Source organism: Mauremys reevesii, linkage group 25, assembly GCF_016161935.1.
Source record: "Mauremys reevesii isolate NIE-2019 linkage group 25, ASM1616193v1, whole genome shotgun sequence".
NCBI lineage: Eukaryota > Metazoa > Chordata > Testudines > Geoemydidae > Mauremys > Mauremys reevesii.
The window spans coordinates 7,251,990-7,260,802 of NC_052647.1; the positions used below are offsets into that span (position 1 = coordinate 7,251,990).

Here is an 8,813-nt window from a genome sequence, read left to right on the forward strand (position 1 = left end):
TGTGGTCATCCCCTGTGCTGGGGTGTGTATAGCGATGGGCACAGCCAGGGCATTGGTAGCAGCAGCACAGCGCCCCCTAGTGCCAGGCTGGGGTGTGTAGGGGGATGGGGCACGGCCAGGGCATTGGGGGTAGCACCCCCAGCAGCACAGCGCCTCCTGGCAGCAGTCTGCCCCAGGGCCCCTTCTGCCCCCCATTTCATCCATCTCCTCCATCTCTTGCAGGCTTCACGCTGGCCGGGCTGCTGACATACCAGGGGATGAGCCCTATCCTGGACGGTGCTGGGCGGGTGGAAACGCCCGAGTGGGACGAGATCGGCCGGACGGGGAAGTGGGTGCAGGAGCCGAGGCGGCCCAGCTACCGTGTGCTGTCTCCGGTGGTGTCGGCCTTCATCAGTGACCCGAACCCCCAGGCACTCGGCCTCTCTGTCAGCATCCGCTTCAGCCACCCAGTGCCGGTGAGCCCCTGGGCTGGGCATGGGGGAAGGAGAGCCTGGGGGGCAGAGCCTGGGCCCATCTCTAGTAACACCCCCCACCCTGGGCAGCAGGCAAATCCACCTCCCACGCAGGGACAAACTGATGCTCTGTGCCCCCAGCCCAGCCCAGCCCCACTACACTCCCCTAATCTGCCCTCTCGGGGCCTGGGGAGTCCTGCCCCCTGTGTGGCCCCAGCCAGCCCCCCATCTTGCTCCTGCCCCCCATGCACCAAGTGTCTCTCTGTCCCCAGGAGAAGAAGACCGACCTGCGCCTCTTCTGCGCCTACTGGGAGCCTGGCAGCAGGCGCTGGGCCACCAACGGCTGCACCCTGTTGAAGTTGAACGCCACCATCACCCGCTGCCAGTGCAACCACCTGACCAGCTTCGCCGTGCTCATGGCCTTCTCCGACCTGGAGGTAGGTACGAGCAAGAGGAGCGTGTGGCAGTTTAATCCAGGGAGGGCGAGGGCCTGTTCTGCCCATGTTGGAGCCGTGGGGAGAAGAGAAATCAGGCCCCCGCCCTCCCTGGTTAACTCCTGCTCCATTGAAAGCAGAACATCCTGGCTCCATTTGGAAAGGGCCAGGGCTGAGAATCCACCACGCCCCCGGGGAAGCTGTTCCGGGGTTAATTTACCCTCCCTGCCCATTTCTAGTGTGATGGTCTCGCTTCCAGCCATTTGGCTGCTAGACTGAAGAGCCCATTATCACAGTCCCCACAGACTGACCAAGTCACCCCTTCCCTGTCTCTCTGCTAATCGAACTGAGCTCCTGGAGTCTGTCACTACAGGGCAGGTTTGCGAATCCTTTCACCATCCTCACGGGCCTTCCTACTATTAATGAAATAATCTTATTTATCATTACTGATCATTAGTACACAAGGAGACTTCAAACATTAAAGTTCAGCACCTGCTTTACCATGGTGCCGATTCAGAATTCTTTTCCACACCCCAAGCAGGAGCTCCTAAACCTCTTGGGAGGTTTACTAAACCTTTTAGTAAAAGCCCGGTTTAAAGTGCCAGTTTCATTTCCTTTGACTTTGTCTCATTCCTCCCGGCTTGTCCTCTCTGTTAACCCCTGGAGCTCTCTGCTAACGAGATGACGCACAACTGAAAAACACAACCCTGATTTGTTTATATATATATTTACATCTACACACACACTAGATAGATAGAAACCAGCTTTTTAACACTAGCAGTAGCAATCTGTTGGGTACGTTTGTTTGTTTTTTGTTTGTTTTTACTAATCACTTTAATATGGAATTTTATGTTATTTCTTTTTATTCTTTTTTTATTTCTTTTTTTCCAATAAATCCGGGGTTTGGATTCACCCACGAAAGCTCATGCTCTAATATGTCTGTTAGTCTATAAGGTGCCACAGGACTCTTTGCTGCTTTTACAGATCCAGACTAACACGGCTACCCCTCTGATTCTTATTTTTAAAAATTTTTCTTATTTTTTCCCCCTACCTATTTAAAGAAATTAAATTAAGCAAAAGCTGCACTCATGGTCTTTAACTCGATCTGTTATTTCCAGAAGGGGAGGGGATGCAATCGATTTTATAGATTTATTTTGAATTTGACCATCTCAGCCCTTTGTGGAGATTTCTAGTTTAACGTACATACCAGGAAGGGCAGGGAGAAAACGAGGTTTTTCCAACAAGCATTGCAGCTGTCAGAGGCAGCAGTAGGAAGCCAGTAAATTAACAAATTGATAATTGCTCAAGAAACAGCAGCAGAAATAAATTAAATAAATAAAAGAGGAGACTAAAGGGGGATATGATAGAGGTATATAATCATGAGTGATGTGAATAAGGAAAAGTTATTCAGTTGTTCCCATAATACAAGAACTAGAGGCCACCAAATGAAATTAATGGGCAGTAGGTTTAAAACAAATAAAAGGAAAGTCTTCTTCACCCAGCGCACAGTCAACTTGTGGAACTCCTTTCCTGAGGAGGTTGTGAAGGCTAGGACTATAACAGCGTTTAAAAGAGAACTGGATAAATTCCTGGAGGTTAAGTCCATTAGTGGCTATTAGCCAGGCTGGATAAGGAATGGTGTCCCTAGCCTCTGTTTGTCAGAGGGTGGAGGTGGATGGCAGGAGAGAGATCACTTGATCATAACCTGTTAGGTTCACTCCCTCTGGGGCACCTGGCACTGGCCACTGTCGGAAGACAGGATACTGGGCTGGATGGACCTTTGGTCTGACCCAGTATGGCCATTCTTATGTTCTTGTGTTCTTATGGGGTAAACCCAGATCCCGTCTCCATTCTGAAAATTTACCGTTTATTCCTACCCTTTGTTTCCTGTCTTTTAACCAGTTCTCAATCCATGAGAGGATCTTCCCTCTTATCCCAAGACAACTTAATTTACGTAAGAGCCTTTGGTGAGGGCTTTCTGGAAATCTAAGTACACTATGTCCACTGGATCCCCCTTGTCCACATGTTTGTTGACCCCTTCAAATAACTATAATGGATTAGTAAGACATGATTTCCCTTTCAAGAAGCCATGTTGACTTTTGCCTAACAATTTATGTTCTTCTGTGTGTCTGATAATTTTATCGGCACTGACGTTAGACTTACTGGTCTGTAACTTCCGGGATCATCTCTAGAGCCCTTTTTAAATATTGATGTAACATTAGCTGTCTTTCAATTATTGGGTACAGTAGCTGATTTAATGGACAGTTTACAAACCATAGTTAATAGTTTTGCAATTTCACATTTGAGTTCTTTCAGAACTGGTGAATGCCATCTGGTCCCGGTGACTTGTTACTGTTAAGTTTATCAATTAATTCCAAAATCTCCTCTAGTGACACTTCAATTTGTGACAGTTCCTCAGATTTGTCACCAGCAAAAGATGGCTCAGGTTTGGGAATCTCCCTAGCATCCTGCACCCTCTAGTGGTGTTTGTCTGTGTCTATGTGCACATGCCCTCTAGTGGTGTGAGTGCATGTTTGTGTTTGTCCACCCACATGTGCCCTCTAGTGTTCAGAACTGTTGTTGTTCATCAGAGGTGCTATAGTGCTAACAGTTAATGGGGATTCTCCCTCAGCTCATCTGTCAGTGACCTGAGTTTTTCAGGCAGGAGGATCCCTGCCCTGTCAGACATTTCTGAGCAGCTGCCAGATGCAGCATAGAGACAGTCTAGGAAGCCGTGAGCTTGTGACAATGTTGTTCCCTGTCATCTGTAATGGAGGGACGGGGGAGCAGGAGTGAAGAAGGAAGGCCAAAGGGTTCTAGCCCCAGTCAGGTTTAGGTCCCAGTGGGGCCCCAAGTCAGCCTCAGTGGACTCCCTTTGTATAGGGCTCCCCCTCTGAGAGTACTTCAGCCCCATTGGCTGGGAGAGGCTGTGATGCCCGATGCTCCCTGGGAACACACGGGACGTGGCACCTGAACCCCTGGACTCCTCACTCCCAGGGATTTTCCTTTCCTGTCCCCAGGAAGCGATTCTCAGTTTCAACATCATCACCTACATGGGACTGACCATCTCCCTGCTGTGCCTCTTCCTGGCCATCCTCACCTTCCTCCTGTGCCGCTCCATCCGCAACATCAGCACCTCCCTCCACCTGCAGCTCTCCCTCTGCCTCTTCCTGGCCGACCTGCTCTTCCTCACCACGGTGACCCGCCCCGGCAATCAGGTACGGCCTGATTCTCCCCTGCTCTGTGCCTCCACTCGCAGCAGGGCTGGGGTGTGTGGCTTTGAACCCCTTTGTGCTCCCTGGATTCTGGGCTGTGAAGGACACTGGGGGGATTCCCGGGGGGCTGTTTCCACCCCATTAGGCCCCTTCACACTGGGCGCAGTGCTCTGAGTGTCTCCAACCCCTGGAGTTCAGCCAGTTCTATCCCTATGTCACAGTCTCCCTGTGCCTCAATTCCTCTCCTACGTGACTTGCCCATGGTTACCCAGGGACTCTGTGGCAGGGCTGGGAACAGAACCTGGATCCCCTGAGCCCTGCTCCCTTGCTCTAACCACTAATCTCTGCTCCCTTCCTGCATCAGCAATGTGCACCCACAGGACCCTCCATAGACCGAGGAACCTGCCGTCTCTGGGTCACGGAGCGCTGTACCTGGAGAGCTGTGCTAGCAGGAATCCCCGTGTGACCCCCCGGCAGGTCTCCCCCATACTCAGCATTTCCCTTCCCCACCGCAGTGCCCCGGGCTCTCTGTCTCCCCCAGGTGGCGTGTGCTGTCATTGCTGGCCTCCTGCACTACCTCTTCCTGGCCTGCTTCACCTGGATGTTCCTGGAGGGGCTGCTCCTCTTCCTCATCATCTGGAACCTGAAGGTCGTGAATTACACCAGCACCAGCCGGTTCAAGAAGAGATTCATGTACCCGTTCGGCTACGGATTCCCAGCCCTGGTGGTGGCTATTTCTGCAGCAGTGAATCACAAAGGCTACGGAAGTTCCACACAGTACGTGCAGCGCCCATCCCAAAGGGGAGCTGGGATGTGGCTTCCATTCACTTTTCCAGCTCACCCCAGGTCTGACTTGAACCTAGATTTCCCGGCTCGCCCTGCCTGGCAGCTGAATGTCCCCCTGGGACCCTTCCCATCCCCAGGGACACTAAGCTGCCCCGAGCGCTGCAGTTGCATTGCCCCCTGTCAGACATCTACACTCCTCACCCCACTGACGATGCGGAAGAACAAGCCAGAAAGATCCCAGCTTGACTCTCAGCTCCCAGGCTGGGTTTGTGGGGCTGGTGGGTAGGAAACAAATGCACCTTCTTCCTGTGTGCAAATCCCTGAGCATCCCCTCTCTAAAGTGAGCGACTCCACTAAAACAGGGTGTAGCGTATTCTAGACACCCCAGGCGAGATCCTCAGCTGGTGTAAATCAGGGCAGCTCCACTTCCTTCAGTGCAGCTGGGCCAAGGTCCATCCGCTGCATGTCTGGCCCTCCATCAATACTGCGCCCATCCACCAGAAAGGGTCATGTGAGGAGGTGGAAGAGGAAGTGGTGGCTGAAAGCAGGAGATGCTGAGGTACATGGGAAGGGCTGTTTGCCTGGTGCCCGCAAGAGAGTCGGCCATGTCACAGGCAGGCTGAGATCCATCTCGCTTTTGAGACCCAGCTGCCCTGTGACACCCCCGCTCTGCCCTCAGGACTGAAAAAGGGCAGAAACCTCATTAAAGTCACCTTCTTCTTCCTCCCTCCCTGTAGCTGCTGGCTCAGCCTGGAGAGGGGCTTTCGTTGGAGCTTCTTGGGTCCAGTCTGTGCCATAATCCTGGTGGGTACCTCACAGAACCACAGGGCCCCATTCTCCTCTCACCTCTGTGACCCCATTGATTTCAGTGAAGCAGGGAGGGGAACGTGGCCCATAAAACACAAGGAAAGACCCAGTTATGCCCCACCTGGCTCACCTGCTGTGGTCAGTCCCAGGATTAGTCCCTGTGCTGTATCCCCAGGCCCACAGCCGTTACTCGGGCACAGCTCCCAGGGACGTCAGCAGGAGTTTTGCCAAGTGAAGACAGAAGAGTTTAGTCTAGTCGCGTTAATGACCCAAGGAACGAGGAAGGGAGAGGGCTCCACTCTGCAGTGGTTTTTGTAGGAGGGGAAACAAATGTCCCTACATATTCCTCCCTACCCCCTGGGGAAGTTGGGGACGGGGGGCAGGGGGGATTTGTTACAGCCTGGAAGTGGCAGGAAGTATTCTAGAGGCAGGATCTGGAATCTCTGAGCCGGATCCTGCTCTCAGTTACACCAGTGTAAACCCAAAATAACTCCTGACTCCACTGGAGAGGCTCCATATTGAACTCTGAGCAGCATCTGGCCTCTGTGATCCCATTGATCCATCTAAGCCCTGGCTGTGCTGACAGCTCTATGCAAGGGGATGGACCAAGAGCTGCCAGGGGATATTACAGGAGAGGGGATAATTCCCACCGGAAATGAGCAGTCCCCGATTCTGCAGCATTCGTCTCGGTCCCGTGGGATCGTTCTCTGCCTCAGCTGGAGTCACCAGCCCCAGATGGGATGTTTTATGGGAAATATTTCCCACTGTTCCTATAGATAAATATAACGTTCTTTGTGCTGACCCTGTGGATCCTGAGAAACAGACTCTCCTCCCTCAATGCAGATGTGTCCACTGTCAGAGACCACAGGTAAGAGGACAAGAAGGGTCAGCTGCCTTGTTGGGGGCAGGGATAGCTCAGTGGTTTGAGCATTGGCCTGCTAAACCCAGGGTTGTGAGTTCAATCCTTGAGGGGGCCGCTTAGGGATCTGGGGCAAAAATTGGTCCTGCTAGTAAAGGGCTGGACTCGATGACCTTTCGAGGTCCCTTCCAGTTCTAGGAGATTGATATATCTCCAATTATTACCTTTGCCTTGGTTTGGAAGGTCCTTGGCACCGGGAGGGTGAGAGGGATTGCAGGAGGGGAACAGCATATCTAGGATCCATAGGAATGAATTCTCAGTGTGTTTGCATTGACAGTAACCCTGTCCCACATAGGAAAGCAGGGGCCGGTAGCTCCACCCCACTCTGCCCAGATCCTCTTGACCCAATTGCTCTCCATAGGGTTATTGTAACGGGATCTCTCCATCTGCCTTTACCCAGGTTACTGACCTTTAAAGCCATCGCCCAGCTCTTCATTCTGGGCTGCACATGGAGCCTTGGTGTCCTCCAAGTCGGCCCAGCAGGCACAGTCACGGCGTATTTATTCACCATCGTCAACTGCCTGCAGGGAGCCTTCATCTTCCTGGTGCACTGTCTCCTCAATCGCCAGGTAACGCCCACGGCCCGTCAGCGCCCACCCAGCACCTTCACCAGCCTCACAGTGGCCATGTCTGATCTTCTCAACGTTAGTTACATAGTGCAGTGACTGTGTCCCTCACTCTCCAGGTGAGAGAGGAGTACAGGAGATGGATCAAGGGATTCCCAATGTTCAGCACGAAATCTCAGCCATCCGATCTGTCCATGTCTGCTGTCCCCACCACCAGCACCAAGACGGTAAGAGGTCCTCTGCTCTGCTCCAATACCAGCCTGTGACACAGTCATCTCTAGCTGTGTCTCATCACTGCTGTAAAGGTGATTTGCCCCCCGAATGACTCAGGATTGGTTATGAGCCAGCTGGGAACATCACTGCAAGTGTTAGTGAGAGTCGGTCACTATCGAGGGGTATCCTAGATGTCTTAGGCACCAGAACAGAATGTCCTGTCCTGGCACCTCCACGTTCCCTTCCCTTGGCTCTCCTGGGAGCTCTAGGGGTCACTCACTGTGGACTAGGCAGGCATTGGCTCTTGCAGTGTAATGATCTGATTATATCAGATTGTCCCCTGGGACTGAAACCTTGTCAGTGCAGACTGATCATCCCCAATGAGCAGTCAGCACCGTGAAGAATTTCCCTTGGCTCCATTATCCCGATGGGTCAGGATCCAAGGGCTTTGTGTGTCGCCTCCCAGAGACAACCCACCAGTTCGCACATTACACTCTCAGTGGCCTTGGAACCTATTGTCATTTTTCTGCTTTTCTTGCCAGATGTAACCCGTCTGCCAGGTGGAGGTAGCAGCAACCAGGGCCGGGTTCAATACCTAGGGGTTCCAATACAAAACAGAACCAGCTGGAGCCCCCTGTGATGTTGCACTCCATGTGCTTTATGGAAATATGCTTATGAATATGACATGATTAGAATATACTTTACGCTAAATACCCCTTCTATGGTGTCTTTAGAAAGCTTGTAATCTACTAAGTGTGTTCATCCTATTTGTTTGCATGTGTTATTTCTATATCTGCACTTAGGAGACTAAGCTATAAACTTGTATCACTGATGTAAACATATTAAGTGGAGACCATTAAGGGTGCTCCAGAAACAATCCGTTGTAAATGGCCTTAGTTACTTGAAAGCCTCGCTGTGTATGTGTGGGCCAGCCCATGGGGAATGGAGACTAGGGGTCTTACAGTGACATGTGACCATGTCACCTGATAATGAAATCCATCTTAATCTGGTACTTTTCCATTTAGAAGGAAGGGTAGGGACCGAGAGAGACAAAAGATTCCCACCTTGCGCAAAAGTGATAAAAGGGGGTGGAGCAGGACAAAGAGCTGCCAGCCATGAGAAAACCCCTGCTTACCACCTGAGATGTCTCCTGGATCTAACAAAGACTGTACCAGGGGAAAGGTTTGGACCCAGACTAAGAAGGAGTCTAGTCTGTGAAAGAAGCTTATTGGAACATCTCTGAGGGTGATCTATTACCTGTAATCAGTTTCTTAATGTATTTGCCTTAGACTTTTGTGTTTTGTTTTATTTTGCTTTCTGACTTACTTTGTTCTGGCTGTTATTACTTGAAACCACTTAAATCCTACTCTTTATAATTAAACAAAAATGATTTTATAAATAAACCCAAAGTAAGTGATTAA

The 8,813-nt window shown here is 51.3% G+C and overlaps 1 protein-coding gene across 1 annotated transcript in view; it reads left to right on the top strand.

Moving 5' to 3' along the window:
* The window catches only part of LOC120391383 (adhesion G protein-coupled receptor E2-like), a 28,368-nt gene extending 20,112 nt beyond the window's left edge, over positions 1–8,256 (top strand). The window contains exons 10-18 of the mRNA XM_039515026.1: positions 223–455; positions 725–889; positions 3,907–4,104; positions 4,643–4,878; positions 5,625–5,691; positions 6,471–6,562; positions 7,014–7,182; positions 7,299–7,406; positions 7,935–8,256. Of these exons, the coding sequence (XP_039370960.1) occupies positions 223–455; positions 725–889; positions 3,907–4,104; positions 4,643–4,878; positions 5,625–5,691; positions 6,471–6,562; positions 7,014–7,182; positions 7,299–7,406; positions 7,935–7,940 (1,274 nt within the window). The 3' untranslated portion in view covers positions 7,941–8,256. The remainder of the gene's footprint in view (positions 1–222; positions 456–724; positions 890–3,906; positions 4,105–4,642; positions 4,879–5,624; positions 5,692–6,470; positions 6,563–7,013; positions 7,183–7,298; positions 7,407–7,934) is intronic.
* The last annotated feature ends 557 nt before the right edge of the window (positions 8,257–8,813 follow it).